The following is a 17,470-nucleotide window of genomic DNA, read 5'->3' as shown; positions in this document are numbered from 1 at the left end:
GAGGTAGTACTCATGAATTATGGCTACTTGTAAATTTTAAATGATGCGGATATGAAACCAGCGGAATGAAATTGAAAAAGGGTGACCCATTAACCAAATATCATGAGATGCATTTTGATATGAGGGTGGGCCGGTACACATCCCACGAATTAGATTTTTTTAAAGGAATTTGTGTGTGTGTGTGTGTGTGTTTTTTTTTTTTTTTTAAATTTCCTGCGTTTATTAAGATGCATCAGAACTCGGAAGCAGACTAGGTGGGGATTGGAAATGACAAAATACAAAGTAAGACTATTTAAGAACTTAAAAAGGAGAAAAAGATTCTGAATTCAGTTCGTTTTTTCCCTCTTTTGCCTTTCGGATATTGACCAACACTAGATTTGGATTGGGCTGGGCTTATACACATGTCCAGTTTACTCTAGTTTTTCATATATTTATTATAGACATTCAAGTGAAAACTATGCAACTGGTAAGGGCATGTCAAAAGAAACTAAGGTTTGAATTTTTGTTCAAAGAGGTATTTACATTTAACACCTGATAGTATCTCGAATAAAATTACATGTAATAGAAAATACCTATAACCTAATAAAAGGAAGGTGGAAAAGGTATATGTTGTTCGGGTATGCTATTTCCTCCTTTTGGGAAATTTCGGTCTCTTCGGAGCTAATCTTGGCAAAGCTAATATCTGTGGGTCATTTACAGTGATTGCTGGCATGTCTGTTTACACTTACCTTAACCTGAAAGAAAGAAAAGTATACATTTAAATTAACAGAGTTAGGTCTAATAGAAGAAGCTAGTTAGGTCTAATAGAAGGAGCTAGTCTTTCACAACATAACAAATTAAGTTTCAAATCCTTGTTGTGCCTTAAATAAAATTGTCTTCAATAAAAAGATATCCACGTCTAGGCAAAAAAGTATAAATTTATAAAACATAAAAAGTAGAACATGACAATATATACCTGGCCTTTTAAATTTAATTTAATTAAATGTTAATCAATTGAGGGTCGATAAATGTTCAGGTTAAATATTTGCGCTTATTTAGGGTTTGAGGGTTTGAAAAGGACCTGATATTTTTTTTAATAGAGAAATGGTAGGTTTGAAAACCGAAATTACAATTCCATTCCTTTATTTTTTTTTTTTTGGGTACAGAATTCCATTCCAATTCCTAAGCGGAAATAAAATGTTAACGTCATGAAGCCCATTGAAAAGAGGCCCATAAGAAGCCTGAGAGATAAAGCCCATTTATATGTTCAAGCATTTATAGCTGTCTAATTTCTCCCGTCAGTTTAATCTCAGCCGTCAGATTTAGGTTTGGAAAAACCCTAATTGGGCTCCTCCTCCTGAGCTGGTATAAGAGACCCCTCCACTGTTCCACTTTCACTCTCAGCCTGCAACCGCATTCTGCGTGCTTCTCTCTTACCATTTCTTCAAAGACGAATAGAGGTTAAAGAGACGGCGTTGCTCTGCTGTCCGCCTTGACCTAGCTCTGCTTCGTCTTGGCCCTCGATTTTGCTTCACTCCCATCAATTTTTACTTCTAGTTTCTTTAGTAGCATCATCAATGGCGGTGAAACCCACAAAGGCCGAGAAGAAGATCGCTTACGATGCCAAATTGTGCCAGCTTTTGGAGGAGTACACCCAGATCCTTGTGGTGGCGGCCGACAACGTCGGATCCAACCAGCTTCAGAACATAAGGAGGGGTCTGCGTGGTGACTCGGTGGTTCTCATGGGCAAGAACACCATGATGAAGCGCTCTGTTAGGATTCACGCCGAGAAGACTGGCAACGATGCCTTCCTCAACCTTATCCCTCTGCTTCAGGTGAGTAATCTATTCGTGGCTCCTTTACGCACGACGGGATTGAATTAAGTCGTTTCCCTTAAGCTGTGTTTATGGCTTAAATGAACCTTTCTTTGAAATGAAAGCGTATGAGCATATGATGCGCGTTTGGCTATTTTTTCCCCCTTCCAATGCCAACGCGGGCCTTATAATTCGTCCATTGTCTTAGGGCAACGTGGGGCTAATTTTCACTAAAGGAGACCTGAAGGAGGTTAGCGAGGAGGTTGCCAAGTACAAGGTGAAGTATACATTTTTCTGCGATCCTATTATATATATTATGACGAGGTTAAATCATTCTGTTGACCCTAGTTAGCTTTGAAGCTTTGCATACCTTTGATAATTATCTGCAGTAAAATGGCGATATTATTTCACCAAACCTGTTTAGCTGTGGTGCTTTATTTTATCATTGATGTACAGTCTGCTGAATATACAGTATTTAGGAATGTTCACTTCATTTTAACAAACAAGCCTCTTGTTAATTCTGATCCTTATAATGGCATCTTTTCATTGGTGAAATTGACATTCACTTTCTGGTGGTTTTCTCCTTGAGTCTTCTAAGGAAAAATCCTTTTTTTCAAGTGTTTCCTTTATTTTGGTCCTTCAGACAGTTTTGATTTTGAAAGGTCTTCTGCCTAATTTTACAATCTATCTGGGTATCTCCTTGATGAACTAGTCTGCTGCCAAATTTTACAATCTATCTGGGCATCTCCTTGATGAACTAATTCTTGGAAAGTGTGGAATATGCTGATTTTATATACTTCAATTTTAAAGCCCTTGTAAATATTTTAAGGATTTATGCTTGGGCTATTCTGTTTTCCTATACCCCTCCATTAACAAGTGTCTGCATTTGTACAGGTTGGAGCTCCTGCCCGTGTTGGTTTGGTTGCTCCCATTGATGTCGTTGTTCCTCCTGGCAACACGGGGCTTGATCCCTCCCAGACATCTTTCTTCCAGGTAATTCGCAATCTTGAGTTGAAACAGTTTCAGTTCCATTCTTGAGAATACTGAGTCCATGCCTTCCACATTTCAGGTCCTCAATATCCCCACCAAGATTAACAAGGGTACTGTGGAAATTATCACCCCTGTGGAACTTATTAAGAAGGGAGACAAGGTCGGCTCTTCAGAAGCTGCTCTGCTTGCAAAGCTTGGGATAAGGCCCTTCTCTTATGGGCTTGTGGTCCTATCTGTGTATGATAACGGTTCTGTGTTCAGTCCCGAGGTTCTTGATCTTACTGAGGATGACCTTGTTGTGAAATTCGGGACTGGTGTTTCCATGGTGACATCACTCTCTTTGGCCATTTCATACCCAACAATTGCAGCTGCACCGCATATGTTCATCAATGCCTACAAGAACGTGTTGGCTGTTTCCGTGGAAACTAGTTACTCTTACCCTCAGGCAGAGAAGGTTAAGGAGTACTTAGAGGTATTGTCTTCAACATTTTATGTGGCTGTGACTGTCAATTATTTCTCCACTATATAGCCCTTCGAACCTCAGTTCCTAATTGTTGTGTATTAACTACAGGATCCCAGCAAGTTTGCTGTTGCTGCTATTGCAGCTGCTCCTGTTGCTGATTCTGGTGCTGCCCCAGCTGCTGCTGCCGAGGAGAAGAAAGAGGAGCCAGCAGAAGAATCTGATGATGACATGGGTTTCAGCCTGTTTGATTAATTGCGGGTCTCTTTGGAAGTTAAACATCATGTTTCTTTCTATATGTCTTGAGTCGTTAAATTAGGTTATTTCCCTTGTATTGAAGATATTTAGTAATTAAATTTTTGGATGCTTTTTTTGGCCAAATATTTCTTAAAACTAAGTTGTAATTTGATATTCCTAGTTACGATGTGTCCTCGTGCTTTGCCTGGTTTATGCGCGGTTGTTTGATGTTTCATGTTTTTAAGCGTGAAGGCCTCTATGAGTTGGCTACTACGTTACTGTTACTATCGCTTTTTAGGTTTTGCGATCGAAAAGGCCTAACATTCTCCTAGCGGAAGTGGGAAGAGGCTATTTGATCCCAAGTCTTGCCCGTGCTTGAATAATTTAGTATGGAAATTTAAATTCGAATGTAGCTTTTGTTTCTCATTCTTTGTCCATGATTTTACTGAAACATTTTAGCGGCGGAAATATTAGATTTATGTAAAATCAACTTTAAAATTCAGGTTTTCCTGTTTCCGTTCCTTTCTTGGTCACTTGCAACTGGATGTCTAACTCAAGATTGCCCGCCGTGTCATGTCGAGGTTGACCCTCAGTGGATGTTGTACTTGTAATTCTGGGCGTCAAAAGCAATGATTATCAGTAACTGAATCATGGTTGTGAGGAAGCTAAATAACACGGGAATTAGTTTGCAAGAGACCATGTGCTTAATGGGCATGTTTTTGTACTTCTCTTTTCTTCTTGTTAGTTCTGCATTTACATCTCCGGAGGTTGCAAAACATGAAAAATCTGTATTAATTTTCGGCATGCTTCGGGTGGGGTTCATGAATGAATTGATCCTGTTGAATCTCATCACCCGCCTCCCACTAACACGGGAGTTTTTATGCCACTAGGCTATATTAAATTTATTATTTTGTTTTGCTTAATTTGTGCCTTATTCTTTCGTATCTTTGTTTTATATCAGCCTTCACCCAAATATTGTCCATGTTTGAACTCAAGTGAACGTACTGAAATCATAATGGAATGGAATTTATGTGGTTGCTTTCTGTATTGTTTTGAACGTGGCCTTTCAATGGCTGGTTAATTTGTGATTCTTTGTCGTAAGTGGTGGCTGGAGCAGCCACATTTTAGTGCCCGACAATTATTAGTCACAAATTTAATTTCGTCAGGAACTTAACTGTCATTAATCGCATATCTTGGGACTCGACTGGTATTCTGCGGAAAATCAATTAAAAATTTCGAGGAAAATGAGCTCTGATGGCCACCTACGTTTATCCGAAAAAGAAAAACACCACTCATTTTAGTGGTTTATACTTTATGCGCGGAGATAACTATCAGAGAAAGAAAAACACAGAATATGGAAACAAAATTGGGAATAAATGAATGGATCAAATTCAGATGGTGACATCACATTCTGTTACTGGGGCATCGCATAGCCAACGTTGGAGCTCAGTTACCCCAAATATGATCGAAGATGACTGGTTTTGTTTGATGAAAGACATGATTGGCATTTCCCCAGTTGTTGTGGGATTGATCGGTCGCTTTGCTTTTTTATCTCATCGAGTACCCTAGTGGTATTAATTTTATAATCTTTTTCGGTGAATTAATTGTGCTATATTTTCTTTTACTGCAGTTTCTTTTACTAAGGGATCATTAATGTTAATATTTTATTAATGAGATTATTAATTCAGTATTTGAATAACGATTTTGTCAAAATAATAAAATGATTTTAAAAATGTTCTCAAATCCCATGACATGTGTTCCGGAGGAATCATTTAAGCCAATCTGAAAATAAATAAAATGGAACAAAATTTTTTAAAAAAATTATTCAACGATTTAAGCAAGCAGATCTTTGTTGCATGTTTATTTATTTAACTAATTATTTCCGTGGGGAATAGATTTTTTTCCAAAAAAAAAAAAAAAAGGAGTGTTGCGTGTTGAAGTGAGAGACGGCTAACGGATTCTGACCTATCAAAGAAAAGAAGTGCGAGGAAAGGGCGATGGATGGGTTTGGATAATACTGCTAGGTTGCGCGCCCCTACGTGCTAATCCCTTTCATTTCCTATGCTCTTCAATTCACCCTTATCCCCCCACTCATCCTTTCTCCCTCACCACAACCCTATTTCAAATGAATTTGAAACAAAAAGTATTTTCATAAATAATACTTTCTTCATTTTTAAGAATCTATTCCAAGATTCATATGCTGACGCAAAACATGAAAATTATATAGAGCTGGGTTATTCATAAGTCATACTCTGTATTTCCAAATACAAGGTCCATTTGAGACTTTTAGTTTGTTTTAATTACGAAGTCCAATTCTTTCTTATTTGTCTCCTATTATCTCTGGTTTTAGTCATAGAAACTGAATAAAGTTAATCACAGCTGCTTCACCCTTTCTTATTAACTTCAATTTTGGTTTTAAAGAAATAGCACAAAATTATCTGAAAACATACGGCCCAAAATTCAGTAAATCTGCTAATAAAAACATATAATAACATTATTTTTCTAATATTTTAATGCCAAAAATAATTGATACTCCCCACGAACCAACTCTTCATTATCATAACTAATGGCCCCGACTTTTTACTTTTAATACCTAATATAATAATTTTTAATACTTTCTCTTATTCATAATATAAAACAACTAATAAATGCGTTTTAAATTGACGAAAACTAGTTATTTCACTTTTAGATAAAAAAAATTCTAATAATTTATTATGTCAATCTCTTAAATTCTTGCATCGAAATTTTGTTTTAGGAGGATTTTTATATGGATAGGACGGGAAGGATTAGCGTGCAAGCCAAAAATGTAAGGTTTCAAATTCAATCTCCACGTGGCGGCGTTTAGCATGGCGTATAGTTGGTCAACCATTTCTGTAGTTTCTGGTGCCCCACTTTTGCCGACAGGACAGACCCTCATCACTCCTTGTCGCCTTGACACGTGTCATAGGGTTTCTGGGCCAGCAGCATTGTGGGTAGGTTGAAGAACAACTGGCTTTTCCCTTGATTATCTCCGGTTTGGCATCCTGCTAGCGCTGGTGACAAGCCAAGCCCCTACTATTTGTTTCTGCCCACAAAATAGAAGTAATAACTCACAGATCTCATTTGGAAAAAAAAAAAAAAAGGTAATAACTCACAGAGTTCTATTTGTATTTTATTATTATTTTCTTTTGCAGTTTATTTTTGCATAAGACTTTTAATTTAAAAGAAATATTCACATTTAAAATTGAAATATTTTATTGATATACATGGTCGCCAAAATAATTTCGTGACAAATGTTTTACAATTTTTAATATAAAAATTTAATTTTGAGTTCTCTAAAAAAATTAATAGGAAAGTGTTATTTTTTAAAAATAAAAAACTTGTTGAAATCATCAGCGCAGGTATAATTAGTCCTATGGTGCTATACATAGGGAAAGAGAGAGTATTTTTATGCTTAATATAGGTGATGTCATTAAATTTATCAAATCAAAATATTACCCTTTCAATCCTTAATATAAAATCTAATTAATTAATTTAAATAAATTAAAGATATCAATTAAATTAGTTAATATGACATATTTTTTAAAATGCCATAATACTTTACCTTAATTCACTTCATCCCTCTCCTATTTAATTATTGTCGATAAAATATCAATAGGGTCAATTTAAAAAAAAATTGATAAATATATGAAATAGATCTTATATACAAAACTAACATTAACTCTCAAACGATAGTACCATCTCCAGTCATAATTATAAGATCTTATTAGACTACAAACGAGATTTTATAATTAAGATTATAGATGATATAATTTTATTCTTAATTTATTATTTTTGGTAGGCACAACATTGATATTCTAGAATAGGGGTTTCAGATAAAAGTTGTGATCCACTTGAACTATCTGATGGTGGATATCTGCACGCCTCGTATCCTTCTTTCTGATTTACTTGCAAAATATTCTTCTTATCATGGCAACTTGCTCCCTTCTAAAATTCAACACGGTTCGGTTACGGTCCAAAAACAATGGCTCAGTTAGCATCGTACATATCGATATTCACCCTTTTTGTCATGTTATTATTCTTGTTAAACGTTTTTATTACGTTTTAAGAAACATTTAGAAGAGAATGAGATGTGGCATAATTAAATTATTTCTCACGAGATACAATTGGTGAAATAAATGTTTCAAATTAGAATTAAATCGAGCATGGAATCAGTCGGTTAGATACATAATAAAAGGCCTAACAGTAGGAAAAGCAAAAATAAAGAACCAGAAAAATATGTATGGCTGGAAAGCTCAGGAATTCATTCGAAACTATAACCTAGTTGTTGAATTAATTTTAGTCCTAAATATAAAACCTATTTCTTTTTTTATCAATTTTTTCTAAATTATTCCTATGAATATTTTCTCAATCATAATCAATAGAAGAAAAAGAGATATATCAAGAAGATGATTATGTGTTTTAAGAAAAACATGTCATATTTCTTGTAAGTAATTAACTTACCTAACTTTCTTAATCTAATCAAATTAGTTAAATAGGTCTTATATTAAGGATTGAAGGAGTATCAATTATTATATGCCTCCGCGTGCTTAGCCTAACTGTTTTTGAATTGGTTCCCAAATCCCAGATTATCTCATCAAATTAGAATTTATTCCAGTGCAACTTATCGTTTTCATCACCACAAATTTGGTTGACCTTCATAATTTGCCTGATTAAAACTATCCAATATTCTAAAATTCTTCGTGAATATTCAATATCCAGAATATTCTCCGTGCAGAGTTGAACATCCAATTCCTGGTCAAAAAAAGAGTTGAACATACAACTCACCCTAATGAATTTGCGGACGGTAAGCACATTCTAGAGACTTTCCCAAGGCAGAAACTATATATCCACCAGTGAGCTGATACAAGCATGGAATAGAACCATTAAAACGGAATAAGCCAATTGGGTCCGTCTGTTTAAACCTTTTTAAGCGAAAAGTCAGGCTTGTATTTTAGAAGGTTCAAAAGAAAATTAGACTTAAAAAGTTAGCTGACACGCACATATATATCATTAAATACTTGTTTATTTTACATTCGTACTTGTTAAATACTTGTTTGGGCACCCAAAAAACACCTGTTTACATAAATTGGAATAAAAATCTTTTTATATTGTTTTTAAAGGACCATACGGCCATTCCAAACAAGTGCTTAACTATGAGCACGTAATAAGACAATTTGACAAATATCTGAATTCCGCATGAAATAACGGCTGGATCCATTCATTGAATAAATGAACAATAAATGTGTGATTAAATAAAGAAGATTAAGGGACATGGAGTATGATGTGGCTATAAATTAATGTGCGACGACAATTTTGCTTGCCTACGATGAATGCACAACGTAATATGTCCTCTGTGTTTACTTCTTCCTCAATTCCAAGTGACGTGTCCCACAAGCTCAACATACTAACAGACGGATTAAAATTAAAGTCATCTAATCTTAGTTTATATATGTGTGTAATTAATCGCAAAATTATCGGCCAATATAAACAGACGGCTAGCTAGCTAGCTCAAAAATAGATAGACTACAAGAATTTTCAGTTCTTGCTTCATTGACTCGTGAATGTGATGACTTATCGCGCAGGTTATTTGCTCGTGAATAGATAATGCTAAGTTACATATAATTTTGATGAATTAATGAAAAAGTTTCAACAATAATCTACCACTTGTATTGTGTCCGGCCACAAACTCTGAGACCATACAAAATGATACTACTTCTGGTCTTATTTATAAGATCTTATTTACAGTTTATAAATTAGATTTCATAATTAAGACCGGAAGAGAAATATGATTGTATAATATATATTTGCTGGAGACATATATACACATGTAGTATATATTGAATGCTACAGTATATTGCTAATCTCGAACGAAAAATCAAACACCGAATCTTAAAGCTTACACGTGTCCAAGGATTAATGAACCAAACACGAGATTTTTCATGATGCAATTATACTTGAAGCATGCGAAAACAGGGACATTAATCTGAAATTATGGTTCATTAATTTTTTTTTCAACAGTTCCATGTAAATTATTATTAAGAGGTTAGTGATTTTGGACCACAAAATATCAGCTGGCAAGAGTGTGTCATCTTGTTATTTGGTTTTTTTTTTTTAAATAAAATGTACTCCTATTATTTGTTTTATAAATTAGGACGAAGAGACGGGAGAAGGAAAAGAAGAGGGCGTAATTGGCGGGAACAGGCGAAAGCGGAGGGAGGAGGCAGAGGCGCAATCAGAGGGTAAAGCCGAGGCAGAAACGCGGCGCACTTGTTTTCCCACCAAAGTATTGACCGCCAATGCCTTTTTGCCCTGCGCCCTTCCTTCTGCTTTATTGGTATCGCCTATCGGTTCTAAGTTTCGATCCTACATGGTAGTGTCATTTATACTTAAAAAGAATAAAAGTTAATTGACCGAATAAATAAAATAAACAAAATAAAAAGAGCTGAGAGCGTGGTCTTTATGGGACGGCTCAGGCGTCTGTGCATAGAAGTGGCCACCCTGTCAAGCGGGCGGCCGCCTCTTTATTCATCACTTCTCCTCTTTATCCCCCAGCCTACCCGATATTCCATCTTCCCATTATTATTATTATTATTATTATTATTATTATTAAATTTTTAAAAACCATTCAATTCATAAAATCATATTTCATTGAGGACCTTGATTTTATTAATCAACTTCATTATTTATATATGTGATCTAGAATGTTTATTAAATCATTGCAATTTTTGAAAACTTCTTTATATTATTCATATTTCTTTTATATCCAGCCAAACTCCCGCGCTTTTACCTAATTACTATGAATCTTTTTATCTATTTAATTTCCCCCCTTATTATTCCACATCCTCTTGTTTACATTTTTCTCCTCCAAGCTGTTTTTATAAAATAGTTTTACATGATTCTCTTTATAATTAATTTTAGCCAAGAAATTAAGCCGGGCCCTGATTACTGATTAGAGAGTATATTAATTTACGTTCATCTTTATAAATAAAACGTAGGTCACTTCTCAGGTCCCGCAAGATGCATCGTATGCATATACGTACGTGTGTACGTATGCGTAGTTTCTTCCATTGGACTCTCCACGTACAGACTAGCTGATCAATACCTGTAATAACGTAATGAAGGGAAAATGATAAAAAAAAAAAGCTAAAAATTATTAAATCTCAACCCAGGTATAGTAACAACATTTTATTTGGCGTTGATAGTATTGAATTTGTAAATGACAACAAATTTTTATTGACATTTAGTAATTTTCTGTTTTTTTGTCATTTTTTCTATAATGATTTTCTCAAATTCACTTAAAAAATTCATAAAATCCACTATCTGATTAATAGTGTAATAATTCAACCATGAATTTTTGGACCTAACAGAAATTAGTTTTAAGTTATATTTATTTCACCTAAAAAATAAATTCAACCCTAAGTTTGGATAGAATTCGCAATTTCATTTATATATAAAAAAAGACAAGGAGAAAAAAAAGAAAGAAATGGCGCCGCAAGAGGGTGCATGATTTATAAGAAGTGAATAATGATTTAAATTATAATCACAGCCTTGAAATTATTTTATGTTGGAGGCATGAATAATGTTATGGTTCGCATGTTAGGAGCGTCGGTGCCACTCGGGGCACGCCCCCACAAATGTCACTGCTCCAATTTCCAACTGTCTCTTTTTAACCCTATCCTTTTCCTAATTAATTCACATTTTCGTAGATATGGATGAAACCCTCTCCCTTACCCCCAAAAAGTAATAAAAATATGGGCAAATTGCAACACGATCCCATATAAGGGAATTAAATATAAAAAAGTCTCTTAAAATCATTAAATTATTCTGAAGTCTGAATGAACCTTACTGCAAAAGAATTTATTTATTTAATTACCAAATTATCTTTTTTTTAAGTTTGTATTCATTACTGAAAGAGTAGTTGTTGACTACTTAAGGTGTAAGAATTGACAACTATTATAACAGGTATTGACAATTCTCAGCATATCACAAAATATAATGTATGAGTTCTTAATACCAGGCCTAATAGTTGTCAGTCATTACACATAATGTGGTCATTGATTGCTTTTTCAGTTGTTAATACAAACTAAAAAAAACAATTTAATAATTAAATAAATAAAATGTATTGCAATAAGGTTTCTTGAGACTTTAAAATAATTTGATAAATTTAAGAGATTTTTTTTATATTTAATTCTCTTAATTGAAACCTTATTGCAATTTTTCCTAAAAATATATAACTGTGTTTAGAAAAAGAAACAACCGATGATGAAAATAAAGCAGTAAAATAAGATTAAAAAAATCGGCGGCGTTGGAATAAGGATGTTACTTTTTTTTTTTTTTTAAATGCTGAGTTATTAACGATTTCAAACACAAAAGATAAATCCAAATGTGGAATAATCCATTGTCCCGGCTTATCCAGGATAGACGTATACCCGAGAATCTTCTGGAGTCACGGGAAGCCCGATTTTGATCTCATACTAACTCCGCAAGTCAATATAATTATATAACGCATTCATTTACATTTCATAGGATCCGATTCACATGAAAATATAAGGTTGTCACAAGTTTCTTTTTTTCTTTAAGAAAGAAAGCAGATTTCAAGATAAAAGTTCTGATACATGAGAGTATAGAGACATGAATATGAACAAGTTAGATGATGCTCCTCTATCTTTTTTTATCAGTAACATTGTAGTTCATTACATAAATCAAAATGTTAGTTAAAACTAGTTAAAAACAATAAATATATAAAAATTAGAAATTCTTTTTCTAAAATGCCTTTATTTATAGGGAGAGGTATAAGAAAGAGAATAAAAAAATTATTATAATAAAAAAATTATGGAAGAGAAAGAATATGTGATGGAGAGATGATTGTTTGAAAAATAAAATAATAAATATATTAAGTATTAAAATAAATAAGTAACGGGAGTAAAATAGATAATTTACTTCAAAAATTTAAAACAGCTTGTAAATACTGTTGATATTTAGGAATAAAAAAAATATAAGAGGCACTTTTAACACCGTCTATGTCGGCAAAAAAATAATAATAATATAGCAATAAGTTTTAAGACAAAAATTTACCCTGTATTTTAGTTGTGAACAAAGGCTTTTCGGCCCTGTGACGCACGCTAGGATGCGGGTTCGACCCGCGTTTCCTGCACGCGTTAGCTTTTAATTAATAATAATCAAAAGAAAATTAATACAACGGGGAAAAAAGGGCAAAATGGTGCAGTTGGAAAATGGATGAGAGAGAGAGAGAGAGAGAGAGAGACGGGAGTGGGTTCCATTAATTGGAACGAATCCATTATTTATTCACACTTTCAAAATCCAACACCACCATCTCCATTCCATGTTAGGTGTTTTGGATAAGCTTCTACTCCTCTTCCACCATTCTTATTTTTAAATATTTATATTTATTTATATATATTTGCCCACACCGGCCTCCTTATTCAAATTCCTTGGTTCCTCATTGACCTTCCTGTATGTCTCGGTCCACACGTCTTTCGTCGTAATTTTCTTCCAAATTACACGACCCTCCTTTCATCTAAATCCCTACTATATATATCCCTCCTTCTCTTCTGCCTCCTCTATCCAAGTTCAAAATTATTCAACTTTCTTTCAAAAAATGGTCGATTTGCATTGGAAATCCAACATCGTCGGCTCCGATATGCCTACCAAGCTCTCTCCCGCCTCCGCCACTATACCCCGTGTCATGTCCCTTCCACCTCTGACGGCGCCGTTTCAAGCCGCTGATATCTCTGCCTCGTCTTCCCCGGCCTGCTCTGCTTACGACCACTATCTTCGCCTTCCTCAACTTAGGAAGCTTTGGAGCGCCAGCGACTTCCCCGATTGGAAGAGCGAGCCTATCTTCAAGCCCGCCCTCCACGCGCTTGAGATTACTTTCCGTTTACTCTCCACCGTCTTGTTAGATCCCAGGCCCTACGTCAACCGCCGCCAATGGCTCCGCCGTATCGAATCCCTAGCCGTCGCCGAGATCGAGACCATCTCGTCCCTCTGCGAGGACGACGAAGATGACCCCGACACAAGTGGCACCGCTCCGACAGCTGACCTCAGCAAAAGCGAGGGTGTGAGTTACAGCGAGGCGAGCTTGCTTCCTCGCTTGGCCACATGGTACAAATCTAAGGACGTAGCGCAGAGGATCCTCCACACCGTCGAATCTCAGATGAGGAGGTGCCCCTACACTCTGGGTTTGGGTGAGATGAATATAGCCGGAAAACCAAGCCTCCTGTACGACGCCGTATGCAAGCCGAGCGAGATTCATTCCCTGAACAAGGCGCCCAACGACGATGTCATCGAGAGCTGCGAAAACCAGACGGTGTACACGACGCACCAGATCATAGAGTCGTGGATTCACGTCGCCCACCAGCTTCTCGGCAGAATCACCGAGAGAATACGAAGCAAGAAATTTGATAAGGCCGCGGAAGATTGCTATATGGTGGAGCGGATCTGGAAACTACTTGCCGATATCGAAGAACTCCACCTTCTAATGGACCCCGACGATTTCCTGCGTCTGAAGAGCCAGCTTTCGATCAGATCGACAGGGGAGACGACGGCGTTTTGCTTCCGGTCGAAGGAGCTGGTGGAGGTGACGAATCTGTGCAAGGATCTGAAGCACAAAGTGCCGGAGATATTGGAAGTGGAGGTGGACCCAAAGGGAGGACCGAGGATTCAGGAGGCGGCGATGAAGCTGTACGTGGACAAGAATGAGAAGGGAGGGTTCGAGAAAGTTCAGCTGCTTCAGGCGATGCAGGGGATAGAGTCGGCGATGAAGAGGTTCTTCTTCACGTACAAGCAGGTGCTGGTAGTAGTGATGGGGAGCTCGGAGGCGAGCGGTAACCGAGTTGGGACGAGGTCGGAATCGGGCGACTCACTGAGCCAGATATACCTTGAGCCCACCTATTTTCCGAGTTTGGATGCTGCAAAGACATTTCTGGGGTACTTCTGGGATAACGAGCACCGATGTTACTAGTGTTGTAGGGAGTCATTCTCCAGGATACTTTCGTAATTTACACATTGAAACACGCGTGAAAGAAAATTAGACACTTAAAAAAAAATTCTTTTTTCCCAAAAATATGAATTAAATTATTCTTGTAAGAGGGTGTATCATTATCTGTTTATAAGAGATATTTAATAAGATTTTTTTTTGCACCATTGCTCACGTTTTGGATTGGAACTTTGAGGTATATTCTAGGCGGTCAGCTGTGATAGCAACTATGTTATCCTTTTCCATTTGTGCATTTGAAGAGGAAGCGATAAAACTAATGTTGCGTTTGGAATTAAAATTTGATAACTGTGTGTGTCCATTCCTTATTTTCAATGGATATAAAAAATCAAAACATCATAAAGACGCTGTTTTCCAGAGATAAAAAGGCTTAATTTGCGCGTATGAAACATAGTTTTGATCAAACGTTCCTTTGAAAACTAGACATAATAGAAAAGAAAATGTTGACCTTTAATAGAATAATTCTGAATTTTGCCCAAGAAAATATTTGTGAATTCGTCGTCGTAAGAGTGAGTCTCATCACTTACATCTTTTATCCTGAAAAGATATTTATCATTGTGATAAACAACGAGTGGAGTGGAGATTAATATAATTTAGCTCCAATTTTCATATGGCCGTCACCCGCCTAAAGTTGTTTTGTTAAATATTTCTTTCATGAGCAAACCAAAATATATATATACTACCTCCGGTCCTAATTATAAGAGCCAGTTGACTAATTTGAGGAGATGAAGAAGGTAAGTTGAGTTAGTTATTTGTCTTAAATAGGTGTTGTCTTTCCTAAAATATCCTTGCTAATCAAATATATTGACTAAAACTATCATTGTTAGAAGGCTATTTTGAAAAAAAAATATAAATATGAGAAACAAAGTGGATTGATGTCTTATATTTAGGACCAAAATAAAAGTCAAACAAGGTTTTATACTAAGGACCGGAAGTAGTATATATATATATATATATATATTTCTTTCATGTTTAAAGCCTTTTCAATTGTGCTCATATGTTGGGCACTCTTTTAAGTTTATTGAATTGAATTATCATCCTTTTCACAGGTTGTTTAATATTAATAATTGTATATATGGGATCCTTGATCCATCTGCATCTAGACGCAAGCGTTGTGGTTGAGGTAATATTCAATAAATGTGAGATATACTTGATCTAAAAGGGAGAGGCGAGAGGGGCCCAGCATGATAGAGTCGTTGGAAAACATGGGCGGAGAACAAAATGGATAGTGGTTGGGGGAGGAAAGCTCCGAGGAAGGAGCAAGTTTAGTGGGTCAGAGTTGTGTAATCAAATCGGAATGGATAACTGCCAACAAAGATTGCTTTCTCGCGGTAATAAATTAGCTCATAATTTAAGAAATTGTGAGTTCAGATTTCATTTTTAACGAGTTTTTAAATCTAATTTTTATATTGTCAAATGACAATATTTGTATCAAGTTTTTTATATCTGTCATGTCAAGTTTTCTAATCACATATAATTATATCTTTTATTTTTAAAATATTAAAATTTAATAATAAATCCACATGAGATATAAAAAAAAGATACATGACTATGCATAGAAAACTTAATATAATAAATATAAAATATTTGACCTAACTTTTTTCCATTATCAAAAAGTGGCAATGGATAACTGCGAGATGCTCCTGAGGGTGAGCATCAGGCGATGAGCACCCAGGAGTGATGTGACGCAATATAAACGATAAAAAGCCCTAATGTTTTTTTTAAAAACCAAAATAAAAAGCCCTAGTTAAGACAACACAACTGGGCAATTAGTGGATTACCAAGCAGGAAGGAAGGAAGCAGAAATTGAGTCAAATTTGGCAGCAAATTGGAATGAATGTGTGTGGCTGTCTCCCTCCCTTTAGATTTTTCTACGTTTTACTCTCTCAACACACAAACTGGCTCTCACTGGATAAACTTCTTCAATCACTGTTATTATTATAACAATATAACTTTTCTTCCTCAGCCCCATGGAAATTCAATTGATGTCGTCAACCTGTATCTCAAAAATTCAAACGAATAGTTTATTCACGGTCAAAATTCATTTTTAATTTTTTATGGGTGATTTTAATTGAATTAGATCAATTCGTTATTTATAAGAACAAATCAAAATCATATATTAAATAAATTCTAAAATTAAAAATACAAAAAATCACCATAATTTAATATACCTGGAAAAGTCTGCTAAGCAAAACAAAATTAACTGTTAACTATTGACTATTTCAGTTCATATTTGACTGATTCACCTTTAAACGTAGGCCAGACCAGGTTCAGAAGTTTTGGTCATCTAGATACAATTAACACTACTTATATTATCTGTGATCCTTAATATAAGAACTAGTTTGACTTTTATTTTGGTCTTAAATATAAGATTCTAATCTACTTTATTTTTAATATTTATCCATTTTTCTTAAAGTAGTCTTTATAACAATAGTAGTTCTAACCAATACACTTGATTAGTAAATATATTTTAGGAAAGATAACACATATTTATCACAAATAACTAGTTTAATTAGTTTTTTAATTACTCAAATTAATTAATCATTTTTTATATTAAGGACTGAAAAATAATATTAATTATATTTCATAATGATATTGTGTTTTGTAGAGAGGGCCTTTTGATGTAATGGGCCATTTAGTCTCAAAACAAAAACATATAAATGGGCCATGGAGGTTAGAGTGAATCTTATTAATATTAAATAGACCATCATATTTAACCTTAAAAATTAAAAAAGGAAGGTAACAACATATTTTCGCCGTTAGGACTGTGTCTCAGCTTTTAACTTTGTATATAGACAAGCTTTAGAACGGGCAAACCATCTAGCTAGATTCTCTCATAAGGCGGTGGATGATAAATATTTGATTCTTAATTCTCATTACGGTATATTCGATTATTTGGGTTTGGTTTAGTTAGATTGCAAGTATATTTACAAATATTTGACTCTTTTATTT

The 17,470-nt window shown here is 35.1% G+C and overlaps 2 protein-coding genes across 2 annotated transcripts; both read left to right on the top strand.

Moving 5' to 3' along the window:
* Positions 1 to 1,381: 1,381 nt before the first annotated feature.
* Positions 1,382 to 3,724, top strand: LOC114758847 (60S acidic ribosomal protein P0). Its single transcript, XM_028947936.1, has 5 exons — positions 1,382 to 1,814; positions 2,002 to 2,070; positions 2,688 to 2,786; positions 2,863 to 3,255; positions 3,355 to 3,724. Exons 1-5 carry the CDS (start codon positions 1,557 to 1,559, stop codon positions 3,496 to 3,498), a joined length of 963 nt encoding a protein of 320 aa, XP_028803769.1. The 5' UTR covers positions 1,382 to 1,556; the 3' UTR covers positions 3,499 to 3,724.
* Positions 3,725 to 12,964: 9,240 nt separating this feature from the next.
* LOC114758855 (nematode resistance protein-like HSPRO2) lies at positions 12,965 to 14,735 on the top strand. Its single transcript, XM_028947944.1, has one exon. It carries the CDS (start codon positions 13,121 to 13,123, stop codon positions 14,483 to 14,485), a length of 1,365 nt encoding a protein of 454 aa, XP_028803777.1. The 5' UTR covers positions 12,965 to 13,120; the 3' UTR covers positions 14,486 to 14,735.
* Positions 14,736 to 17,470: the final 2,735 nt, after the last annotated feature.

The sequence above is a fragment of the Neltuma alba genome, unplaced genomic scaffold, assembly GCF_004799145.2.
Source record: "Neltuma alba isolate B1F8T4 unplaced genomic scaffold, ASM479914v2 tig00010758_pilon, whole genome shotgun sequence".
Taxonomy (NCBI): domain Eukaryota; kingdom Viridiplantae; phylum Streptophyta; class Magnoliopsida; order Fabales; family Fabaceae; genus Neltuma; species Neltuma alba.
Note: the sequence above shows the minus strand (reverse complement) of the source record. Positions and strands in the feature narration are given on the sequence as shown.